General features: G+C 33.1%; 1 protein-coding gene across 1 annotated transcript; it reads right to left on the reverse strand.

Annotated features, from left to right (window-relative positions):
• Window positions 1-6,925: 6,925 nt before the first annotated feature.
• On the reverse strand, window positions 6,926-10,014 carry LOC111985946 (peroxidase 4). Its single transcript, XM_024017587.2, has 4 exons — window positions 9,711-10,014; window positions 8,559-8,750; window positions 8,031-8,199; window positions 6,926-7,477 (listed from the first exon to the last, which is right to left on the reverse strand). Exons 1-4 carry the CDS (start codon window positions 9,942-9,944, stop codon window positions 7,080-7,082), a joined length of 993 nt encoding a protein of 330 aa, XP_023873355.2. The 5' UTR covers window positions 9,945-10,014; the 3' UTR covers window positions 6,926-7,079.
• Window positions 10,015-12,506: the final 2,492 nt, after the last annotated feature.

Raw genomic sequence — 12,506 nt, forward strand, 5'->3', positions numbered from 1 at the left:
GCCAAATGAAAAGCTTCAAAGATATGTAATCATTTTCTTGTGGGAGGTCATATATGTTCATTTCTATAATTAAGATAGATCACTTGTCTTAGTACTAATTGTATATGACTTGATTGAATTGATTATTGAAGTTTCATTCTAGACTAAGGACTTTTTCACACTTGATACACACACATAACACACATGCCTAATGTTCAATGAATATCTTATTCATTTGTTCGATTGTACTCGTCTAAATGTGATGTGTGTGTGCTCAATCATATATGGATTAATCTAAAAAGATTTTTGATCATTTTAAATGTTTTTAGAAGTGATTTTTATCACTCTTTGTGTTCATGTTTAGTACTTACTTTGTTTTTCAAGGTTTAAGCATGTTCTGGGTTGAAAAACAAGTGTCAGAATTTTTGGCAACTCATTTTGGCGACTTGCAACCCGCGAGATCAAGCTGCGAGTTTTGGCGACTTACCCAGTTGTGAGTTCACACAGGTTTCGCGGCTCACTGGCGACTCGTTTGCGACTTGCTTAGTTGCCAAATGCCTAGAATCAGCTTTTTAAAGAACTTTTTCATGGGAAACTTGTTTTAAACCTCTCCCATCCTCTCTTAAACCCCTCTTTCAATATTTTTATATCTAAAACCAATCAATTTGAATGGCTTTTTCATTCCATTAACATCTCTAAGGTAATTTTAAACTCTTTCCATTGTTTTGGATCCTTAGATTATGTTTTGAAGAGTTTTGTACTCTTGGTTGGGATTTTCATTATAAAGGTTGGGAAAACTTAATTTTTTTCTAAAAATTTTTGTATGGGATTGGTTTCTTTTGTTGATTTGCTTTGAATGTTGGCCCCTTGTGGCAAAAAGAGCATATATTAAGGGTGGTTTTCATGATGTTCATGCATTGTTTCACTTTGTTCTTCATAGGGTGCATGCTAGGTGTTTGACAAAATGTCTCTTAGGCATTTTCTCGCTTGTTTGGACTCCAATAAGTATCAAACTTTGGGGTTTCTCATGTTTCCTCATTAGGAACATGTTTGGTTCATTGGTTGTGTATTTAACACACCTTACCCCATATGTGCATTTTTCATGCATTGCACATAGCCACCTTTTGCACACACCTTGCTACCCTTGTCATGCATTGGTTCATACATTATTTTTTCATCCTAGCATGTCATGTGTTAGGATTGAGCTTTATTTTCTCATTCATCTCACACCCCTCATGCATCATTGCACCTCTCATGCATCATTATCATTACTCATACCTTCATCTCTTACCCTCGTTTCTCCTTGACCCTTTGTCTATTCTTGACAAAAAGGGGGAGAGTATACCAGAGAGTTTTTGTCATTTCTATATGACTCTTGTGCACATCCTTAGGGTGAGAAATTCTATTTCTCATGCACTTTTGTAAAGGGAGAGTTATTCCATAGGAGAGATGCATATACCAAGGGGGAGAAGACTTTGAGTTAATAAGAAAAATTTGTTTTGTGTGTGTTGAACATGCTTTCGTCCTTATGCTATTATGCTTCATTGGTTGCATGTTCGAATGATCATTTACTTTGCTATGTGATCATTGTAGTTATTTCTATATGATTATTTTGGTGTATGATCAAGTTGCTCACATGTTTTACATCATAATTACTTGATCGCAATTTACTTGTTACATTATACTTGTCAGTTTATTATTTGCTTTACCTGGAGGGTCTAATGTGTTTTATGCAAGTGTTTCAGGTTACATGTATATATGTTCTAAGTTCATCACAACTTTTATGATTTATGATAGGGGGAGTGATATGATAAGGGAAGTACTTTACTGTATTTTGTACCTGCTACCTTTGTAGGTCTTTAAGGTTCTTAGTTTATGATTTGTACCCATGTTGCTTTTGTAAACTTTTAGGGTTTGTTTCTATGCATGCTTGTAGGCTTTTATGGTTTGTACCATGCTTATGCAGCCTGTATGCTTTGTTGTTTTGTACTTCAAGCTAAATGTTATGCATTTTCCTTAAGACTCTCACTCTTGTGCCCTTGTAGGATTTTATTCCTAGATACATATACTTCATGTATTGTGCATTGGTTGAGTGTTGGTCATTCAAGTGATTTGCTTTATGCTTATCAGCTTGAATGTCCTGATATTTATTCCAAGTGAGAATGAACATTATGATCACTTTCTTACAGTGATTGCTTGTCTGGTCAAGCCATGGTTTATTACTTTATTCCATTTTTGCTTGATCGCTTTGTGCTTGTTTCATATGCATTACAAGTTTTCTACATACAATGATATTATTGTGTTATTGTGTTTCGGAAGATGTTTTGGTTTTATGGTTTAAGAGCTACATAGATTCTAGAGTTAGGTGTGAGTGAGTTTTCCAACTGTTCCCAACTCACGCGTTAAGTCTAGAGTTTGTTTTAGGGTTTTGTCATGGAATAGCAAAAGGGAGGAGATTGTAAGCTTAAATTTAATCAACCATCTTGTTGGCTTTATTCCGTGTCAAATTTGCTTATATTTTAGCATTTAGTAACCCTGTATTTAGGTGGAAATCTTGTAAGGGTAGTGAGTGAGAGAGTGTGAAGAAATGCTCAAGATTGTGCAAAGAAATAAGGACTCGCGACTGGATCTCGCGGGTGGCTTATGGCTTGCAAGTCGCCAAAAGTTGTACACGTGCCAAGCATGCCAGAAGCTGAAGAGTCACACCAGCTGTTGCACTACATAACAAAAGTCCCAGGCTAGCCAGGCCGTTAGCTCGCAGCTTAAACTCGCGACTCAACCAAGTCGCGAGGCCAAGCCGCTGACTTGCCTTGTTTGGGAAAAACTGACATTTCTGTTAGGTTCTAAAGATTTAGGATTTTATGTATTTAGAACTCTAATTTGTATTGTTGGCAAACCATGATCAAAACAAATTGTTTAGTCTTATTTAGCCTTGCTCAAAGTTGGGTCTTTCATGTAAAGTTAGAATCGAGTGGCTGCAGATACATTGGTGCATTTCGGCCTAGCTCGATCGATCGAAGGAAAGACTCAATCGATCGAATCTCGGGCAGAATGTTTTTCTGCAGAATATTCCAGCTCAGCCCTAACTCATTAAACGTTTTGGGTTTTCTGTTTTTACCCTAGGTATATAAAGAAAAACCTTAGCAACGTTTTTAGAGTTGCTCCAGTTGAGTTGTTGCTCATACTTTGCTGTTTTGTGTAAATCTCTTGTGAGACCTAGAGGAGCTTTCCTTTACACAAAGCTTAGAGTTTTCAAGGTAGAAAATGCTTCAACATCTTGATGATCAACTCGGTTCCTACCATTGAAGTTTAAAGATTATCAAGCGTGGGTGCTTGTAGCTAATTAGAAAATCCAAGAAAGAAGAAGTCCGTGGATTCGGAGCTTGCACGTGGTCGTGTTAGTAAGTTCTACTGGTGGGTAGCATTAGGAAGTCAAGCGGGGAGCTTGTAAGTCCTTTTGTATGAACTTCGATTCTTTCGCATAGTGGATTCAGGTTTACCTTGAGGTTAGTTAGGTCAAATCCTCCCCATGTTTTTACCGTGTGGTTTCCTAGGTCATTATATCATTGTGTTCTTTATATTTCCGCTGCTTTGCATGATATGATATATTTGTGTTAACCTAGATTTGTTTAATTTTGACTAAGTAATCACTTAGCTAATTAACTAGGTTAATCTAATTGTGTTTTAAGGGGTCTAAATTTCTATCAGTTTCACATTTTATTCTCACCCTAGTATAAATACTCCTCATTCCCACGAAATGTAGAGAGCTTCTAGAGAGAATTTTGAGAGAGAAACCCTAGAGAAAACAAGATTGCCTCATCCATAATCTTCACCTAAGAGACTCTTCAAATTCCTCGACTCTCTTCCTCTCCATTGATACATCCTTGAGAGGTTCTTGACCAAATCCTTTTCTCACCATACCCACAACTGTGAGAAGGTTCTTTTGGTGCTAAGGGAAGCAATTTAGAAGGGACCAATTGTTATTGGTTGATGCTATGGGTTATAGCGAAATTCGGTAAACTAGAAAAGAAAAAGGTTCGGCGCAATCTCGTTGGAGCAGTAAGCTTGGAGGGCTTAGGTACCTGGGTAGATTAGGCTTGAAGGGTCTATTACTGTTCATGTATTCCAACTACATTTTCTAGTGGATTATTGACCGCTTGGAGGGCGGCGGAGAGGTTTTATGCCGAAGGCTTCAGTTTCCTTTTTGATAACACATCGTGTGTTGTCCTTGTATTTGCATCTCTCTTCCCTTTGTCTTTATCATTTAATTACTGCTGTAATTGTGATTTTTTATGGTTTAGATTGTTTATCAATTTTGTTATAAGCTTATTATCATCTTCCGCACATATATTGTTTGATGTAATGCTTGAATTGATAATTTGTTGTTTGGGAGTCTATACGTTCATAGTGTTTTCAACGCTATTTGAACTTTCAATTATTATTACTTTTGGGACAATAAAAAATATAAATACTCTCTGGCTAATGTGAGCTGCACACATAAAGCCCATAAGGCCACTAAGTTTTTGACCTAAAAGTAGTTGGATCCCAGACTTCAATGAGCCATCACGATTTGGAACCTTAAAAATAGAAGAAAAAAAGAAAAAGAAAAAGAATGAAGATCTCCATCTTTTTTTCTTTTTTTAGGAACAATCTTCGACTTTGATATGAAGAGATGAAATACTTATTTTTGGAAATCTTTTATTATATATTAGTATTTTCTATATATATGTAAAAAAAAAAAAATTATAATCGATCTAAGAATAAGATAGGTTAGAGTTATTGATTTATTTTTAATTCAATAATCCAGGGTTTGAACCTAAATGTCTCATTTGAAGCTATCAATAGGTGCCAACCAATGGAGATTATGCCTATAAACGAGTAAAATTTGAACTCATTAACAAATAAGATTTTATATTCAAGCTTTGCTCACTTTCTTGTCAAGCAAGTTTGAGCTTGTTCACAAGCCACTTGGTTAACTTATTCTTCTTCTATATATTGTGAAACCGGGACTAAAATGTTTTACCCTTTCACAATTATATGTATTTTTACTATGAATAGATGGTTTATATCACCAATAAGCTACAAATAGTAATTTAATAGCATATGAACCTATCGACAAATTTATACTATCCAATTTTAAGTCTATATAAATATATTTTTAGACAAGTATATATATAAAAATATAATATTATATATAGTTAAATCGAGCCCATATGTTAACAAGCTTGTTCATGAACACATTGCTATGTTTGAGCTTGACATGTTTAATAATCGAGCCTAAACTTAAGGCTTGAGCTTGACTTGTTAAGAATTTTTTCGAGTTAAGCTTGAGCTGTTGATAAACAGTTTCGTTCATTTACAACCCTAGTTGAGTTAAGAGACTCTTAGCAAAATATATTAAAGTAAACGCAAAAATAAAAAGTTTCTAGGTTATTTAATCGTGGTTAGGGGGGGATAAAAAGAAATAATTAGCTTTGAAACTTCTAACCAAATTCTATAATTATAGCTTCTAAAAAAATATCTATAATTATATTTGATTATTGAGGAAAAAAAAACATTATATAATTATAGCTAATACTAGAAGGGTATAAAGATTATATTTTTTGAAAAGTTTGAGATATAAGCCTGATATTTTTCAAGTGATTAATACAGTAGTATTTGATTAATTCTAAATGTTAGGGGTCATATTTTGTGTAATTGGCTAATCATTTGACAAAATGCATTTTACTTGTAATTGTGTAGATCTAAGATGGGTTTAATACTTCAAGAAACATGTTGTTTAAGTCAAGTGTTAAAGACATAAAGATTGGTCTAAGAAATAAGTGAATAAAAGTTGTTTATTAAGTCTCGACATATAGCTCAACAGATGTCTGCTATCGAGAATTAATGTGAAGCTCGATCTATTGAGAATTACGATTTTAGAATTTTTAGATCTAAAATTCAGCCCAGCCTTGCATATTTGTTTGGGGTTTCTTTTCTCACAACCCTAAACATATATAAGACTTATTTTAAAGGCCATCACATACGGATACAGATACTATGTGAAGCTACTGTGTTTGTACGCCATAGAGTTTTGTAATCAAGTGCTTCCAGATCTTTATTATTGATGAAGTGAAGAACTTTGCAGTTAACAACATCTGTTCAAGTTGCTGGAGTTAGTCACGTACTTGAGATCCGTGCAAAGGGTTAGTCACAAATTGGAGGTTTGTGCATCAAGAGAAAAAATGCTACTATAAAATCAAGTTCAATTGGGTATTTGAGTAAAGGTTCAATTGTAAGTTGGTATTTCGGGATAGGCTAGGGTAGTTAGTAAGATTCCTTATACTTGTATTCACTTGATTGTTGATTAGTGGATTCTTGGGAGTGGTGACGTTAAAATCATCCGGTAGATTTTTTTTCTTTGCGAGATTTTTCCCATTTATCAATAAATCACCCTATTTAATTTTTTTTCCACTGCACTTAGTATTTTTGATGATTTGTTGGTGCCTTCATGATTTGCATGCAGTTGAACCTAATTAATCAACTTGAGTAATTGAATTAATTAACCGGGGTTAAGCTATCTTAACTCAACACTAAAATAGTTTTATTTTTTATTAGTCTAATATTATCCAATATATTTCATTCTCCAAATAAAATAAAATATCCAATATATTTATAGTAGGTTTGGCTATAAAAAAACACTTCGTAACTTTTTTCATGATTATTAAATTGTTATATTGTGATTGATGTATAATAAAAGTTACTGGTGGACTTATGTAGGAACGATATTATACCAATCACAATTGATTAATTACGTCTTTTGATGTTTCCAAATGGAGATGTTCATAGCTCAAATTCCCTTTTACTAATTGTTGTAATTATTGAATTAAAAAAAAAAATCACTCTTATAAAAATATGGAGCTCGTTCCCCCATGACTCCAGATTGAATAGAAAATCACAAAAGAAGTAACCAAGGCAAAAGGGAATTTATTAAATTTAACAATAATTCAAAGTCCGAACAACTTGCAAACTTCTACAAATAAATAATTCACAATTTTTCACTCAAAGTTCCTTAGCACAAACAAACAAATTGCCCTCTTTTGGAGCTAAAATTACCCCCATTAATGATTCACCTTCCTGCAGTTCTTCCTAATTTCACCACTTGATCCAGTGAGGGGCTGTATGTCTCCCATTTTGATCATTGCGTTGACAAAGTCAGAATAGAAGGTCTTAGTATCCTTGCTGTATTTTTTAACCAATGAGTCAGTGGATCCACCATTGAACAATTGTTGATCAGAGCGAAGAAGACCCTTTTGCTTGATAAGGTTCTTATAGTAATAGTTGTCAAAAGCTGTAGGAGTTTGGAGATCTAGAGGTGCAATCTTGTTATCTCCTGGAAGGCCAGTAGTCTTTGGACATGTATTCTGCCTAGTCTTGGCAAATGAACTATCAATATTTTTATCTTTATATATGCGATCTCTAAAAACTGTACACCTTGCTTGCCCAATTGTGTGGGCTCCTGCCATCATGTATAAAAAAAATAATGATGAGGAGCATTATAATATATGCATACAATTTATCTTAAAAAAGAAGGGGGGAAAAAGCATATTAGATATTTCTGTATTTAGAATATGATCAAGTTACCTTTGGTACAACTATTTGTCAATATTACACAAATTAATTGAAATTTTGAAACTTTTACAGCTTGATTATAGGTTCTATGTGTTCTTAATTGTTAATTTGTTATGCTTGTCAAATTTTATGTGTAGATTGTCATTTATTATCTATTCCATTAACTCATACTTTTTTTCATAACTAGTGAAAAAGAAAATAAAACGTGAAATTTAAACATTCTTTAGATGATACTTTGTAAACATGGAGAGTTTAGAGTGTAAAAAAGCAATATAGTCTAATGATAGGATTGTAATAAAATATGTTTATTTAGAAAGTTATTAAATTCAACCTATTTGTCAAACCTATTTGATTATGAAAAAGAGTAAACACAAAAAAGGGAAAAGAAAACTAATCACCATTTTTTAGTCTCACAGAGAGAGAGAGAGAGAGAGGCATACCTGACAAGGCAACCATGTCCTTGGTAGAGAGACCTTTCGCTTTAAATCTATTAATGAGATTGCTAAGGGTAGAAGTGGGGGGAGGGATGACCCCACTGTTGGCAGCCTTTAAGCTTGCTGTTTTGGAATCTCTTCTTCCAAGCTTGACATCCCATTTGGGCCCTCCAAGCTGCATAATGTTCAACGTGTTTCCAGTAATTAATAGACGCTATCAAACAGGAACAAAATGTAATATCTAGAAAATTATTATCAATTTATAATAAATATTACTAAAAATCCTTTTAAAATTTTCTATTACAAATAAACACGCACATATATACTGTCAAAATCGAATATAACATGTTTCACGTTAAATTTACAAAATATCAATTCATTAGAGAGGTGTCATATCACATGATAAAGCAACAAGCATGTAATTCAGCAAAAAAAAAAAAAAAAAAAATGCATGTCAATCTACAGTGTAAAAACTAATTCAATTTTTTAAAAGTTTAATTTTTTTTCTAAGCGCATAGTTAAAAATTAACTCACAATTTTAACAGAGTCCCGAGCAGCAATGGCTAAGATATCAGCGCATGAGACCACTCCGGGGCATTCTTTCTCGACCTTGGACTTTATTTCATCTACAACCTCAAATCCCCTAATTGATCCCTTGTTGGGACCTGCTGTCTTCTCACCTGTGAAAGTTGGAGTGTCATCCAAGAGTACTGACCCATCACAACCCTGTCAAGAAGCAAAATACAACGAAGCTTTGAATTATTTGACCGTGAACTCATGAAGCTGGAAAAATCCCTGTTTACCATATAATTATTTGTGTACTTCACAGTCCACATACTTCTTTAAACTCTAGTAGAATTATTGATTTTACTAACTGTAACAGATGGGCTTAGCCCCCACCAAATTAATGACGCTGTCTTTTTATGACTTTCCTTATCAACTCACTTGACTACTTCTGCATGCCATGCATGTGGACTTGCTTATTGTCAAGTCATACGAATCACGCCATTTCATGTTCCATCTTATCTTGGTTATATTGGTTCAATTTTTTTAAAACTTTTTATTTAAATATAATATTTTGAATCTTGTCTTATTGATTACTTTACTTATCTCCAAACTACTTTATATTTTTCTTGATTCTTAAATAGCAACTAGACTAGACACCAAATACCAAATGGCATATTTTGATGGTTACCTAATAAAATTAGTGTCGGTGTGTACAAAAGGAGCCATAACGGATATATTACAAATTTTACCGTATTAGTCTTACAAACTGATGTGTTACATTATAAGTAAAAAAAAAAATTCAAATACTTTTTTTTTAGAAACAAATTAATTATTAAACATACACATTTAATTACACTCTCTTACCAAACACTTACTTATATTATTATCTTATTAAAGTGATATCAATTTATAAACTTTTAGTAATAAAATTTGTAATACTTTTAACATTAATTTCCTTATATAAAAATATTGTTGCATCAATTGGAACTTATCAGCTTCATATATCATGAAAAATATGTTTGCCATTAATTGTGGTAAAAAAAAAAAAAAAAGAAGGGAAGAAAGAAAGGACTCTACATATAAACACTATTATATTTGTTGCATGCTGTTCCTCAAAAAAAATGAAAAAAAGTGGAGGCCTACGAGCAATCCAGTAGATAGAGGGAATGAGGAATTTACATTGACAAAACAATCATGAAAGTGGAGGCGAAGCAGAGAAGCACCCTGGCGGGGTTGTTTCGAAATGGCAGAATGAACAACTGATTGAACGGTGCTAAACACCTTTGGACAGCTTTTAGAGTAGAAATTTGTTGAGAGTTTAGCAGAGGAGTTCCCAGTGAAAATCACGAGAACTGCTAATGAAACTATGAGTAGGAAAGAAGAAGCAGAATGAGAAGTAGAACGAGCAGCCATTTTCTTGCTTAATAATCAAACTCAGAAGGAAGGCTGCGTTAAGTGTTTGCCAAAAACTTTGCAGGGTATTTGGGTTATATATAGAGGTCTAAATGAGAAAGTTTCGCACTGAGGCAGGTACGTAATACCTAATCTTTAGGACTAGTATTTGCCTATTTGCATGGGCAGGCATAACATTAATTTCAACATCTAGAAATTAAAGAAAAAGTAGGCAACAGCAATGAATTTGATTGATTGACATAATGATAAAGTTTCAGAGCACAGAAACATGTTTACGTGAATTGAACTAGTTGAACAATTGATGTGGCATGCTACCAAGCCTTATGTTAAATTTTGTGGGGTCTGCTAAATTATCTATAAATCTTGAGTTTGGTGAATTTGCCTGCCACGAAATATCAGATATGACCACCTCAAGGTTAGACCGTTAGTTGACAATTCAAAAGTTGCTAGCCAAAGCACTACTATTACTAAAAAATTGGTTGACATTTCAACGTACACACCTTGATCTTAAGCCGAAAGGCCGAGCAAGGTATGACATTTTCAGCATAAACACGTCTAATTAATTATGTTGGGATTTCATGTACCGTACTTGTTCAGAGCAAGATATTACTTTCACTTAGTTTCAAGTTTCAACAGCTATCTCATAAGTGTTAGTATTCCTTTGTTTTAGCTTTTCTATCTGGGCTCATTATTTTTGCACTTTTCAACGGATATGAGCACGCATAGTGACTTAACAGTGCATTTACTAGATTCATTTTTGTCCTTTAGATGAGAGAGAGAGAGAGAGACTAAGATCACACCACATAATAGTGGCAAAGGGTCAGAAATCAGGAATATAATAATGGAAAAAATGGGCTTTTGCCCTTATTTTAAAAAAAATTTAGCACAAGATTTTTGTTTTAAAACTATTAAACACCGTATTTTTGTTTTTAAAACTTGATTTTAACAAAATCGAGTCATATGTAAATTTTTAGCAAAGTCTAGTTTTACATAATTTTTTTATTTATTTTAAATTAAGTGGCAAAATAAGCATAGAACTCGACATTATATCGATTTTCTCCTGTAACTTAATATTTTTTTTTTTTAAATCGAGTTTCAAAACAGAAATATTGTACTTAATAGTTTCAACACAAGAACATTATACTAAATTTTTTACAAAATAAAGGCAAAAACCTATTTTCTCCTAACACTACTATAGCCCATAGAACAAAATTTAGAAATATTTTTTGGGAAAGAATAAAAATCGCCAATATTAGTACCTCATTGGATTGACAAAAGACAACTCTATATTTTTTTAATTTTTTTTGAAGAACAGACAAATCTATAATCTGTTCTTTGACTATCAGACCAAACGTAAGGGAGTAGATAATACAAAGGAAGAAAAGTAATTTCAAAGACTCTTCAACCTAACACTACAGTCCTGTATCACTCAAAAGAGTTTAGAAATGAATTTACAAATAAATAGTGGTGTCTCTTCTAGAAAATAAAAAAGAGAGAAATTAATCAGCTTTAATGAACATAAGTCATAGACATATATTTCTCATTTTTCTTTGCTTCCCTTACCAAAAATGGAACGAGTCCCTCATTTAATTTTGTCAAGAGGTAGAAAATAATTAAAATTACGTGTTGAATTTTACATTAAGAGGGCGTTTGGCCTCTGCGTTTTCAGTGTGCATCCACGTTTGAGTTTGTTTTTTTTTTTTTTTTTTCCCGGCCAGTGAACAGTAAAATCACATGATTTTACTGTGCAGAGACAAAAAATACTGTTTATGTACTGTTTAGTATTGTTTACGCACTAAAAAATATTAAAAATGGGTCCCACGGTACTATTTACATATTTAAAAATTATTTTGTTACAGTGTTTTCAGTTTTCAGTTTTCAATTTCAACAACAATAAATTCAATCCAAACGGACCCTAAGCACTTATTACATTTATCATTGCCAAAATTTATCTTCTCTCCTATACTTGCAATGTACGTAACTTATGGGTCCCATCCTACAACGACTTCTACAGTGATATTCTTTACTGGTCAATGCGTGCTTTCCTACGCAACAATGTGAGGATATAATTTTTCACCTAGATTAATTCAATCAATATAGGCTTCTCCAATGGACAGAAGCCAAGTTGGAATTGAATACATTTCCTTACTGGCTACTGCCTACCTAATCTCTTCTCCCAAGGCCACATTTTGATTTAATTTTCCAGGAGCTACAATTCCCCAAGAAGTAAGATTCTTCGCTTGCAGTTTCAACTAAATTATTGTTTTTTTAATCTAAAACTTCGAGAATTTTTTTTTTCAAACGAATGACCGATGTATTAGAATAGTTCATAAATAATTCAAGAAAAGTGGTTGGAATTAAAAAATCTTGATGGAGAAAGGAGTGGCATACTGGCATAGGGGCGGCGCTAATGTAAATTAAGGATGGACGAAGTGAAAAACAGTTTTATCTTGGAGAAATTATTACACACGTTAAATATATAGATCAAATTATCCTCTCATTTTTTGTGTGGATAATTATCACACTATCACTTTCTTCATGGCTAAACTATTAATGCTATTA

The sequence above is a fragment of the Quercus suber genome, unplaced genomic scaffold (assembly GCF_002906115.3).
Source record: "Quercus suber isolate HL8 unplaced genomic scaffold, Cork oak 2.0 scaffold_677, whole genome shotgun sequence".
Lineage (NCBI taxonomy): Eukaryota > Viridiplantae > Streptophyta > Magnoliopsida > Fagales > Fagaceae > Quercus > Quercus suber.

What these genes read in the sequence shown, in the direction of transcription:
- LOC111985946 (XM_024017587.2), bottom strand. Translation starts at nt 9,944, where the DNA reads ATGGCTGCTCGTTCTACTTCTCATTCTGCTTCTTCTTTCCTACTCATA. An exon ending in CTCGGGACTCTGTTAAAATT is followed by an intron (nt 8,200 to 8,558) that starts GTGAGTTAATTT and finishes AACATTATGCAG; the next exon opens with CTTGGAGGGCCCAAATGGGA. An exon ending in GGACATGGTTGCCTTGTCAG is followed by an intron (nt 7,478 to 8,030) that starts GTATGCCTCTCT and finishes ACATGATGGCAG; the next exon opens with GAGCCCACACAATTGGGCAA.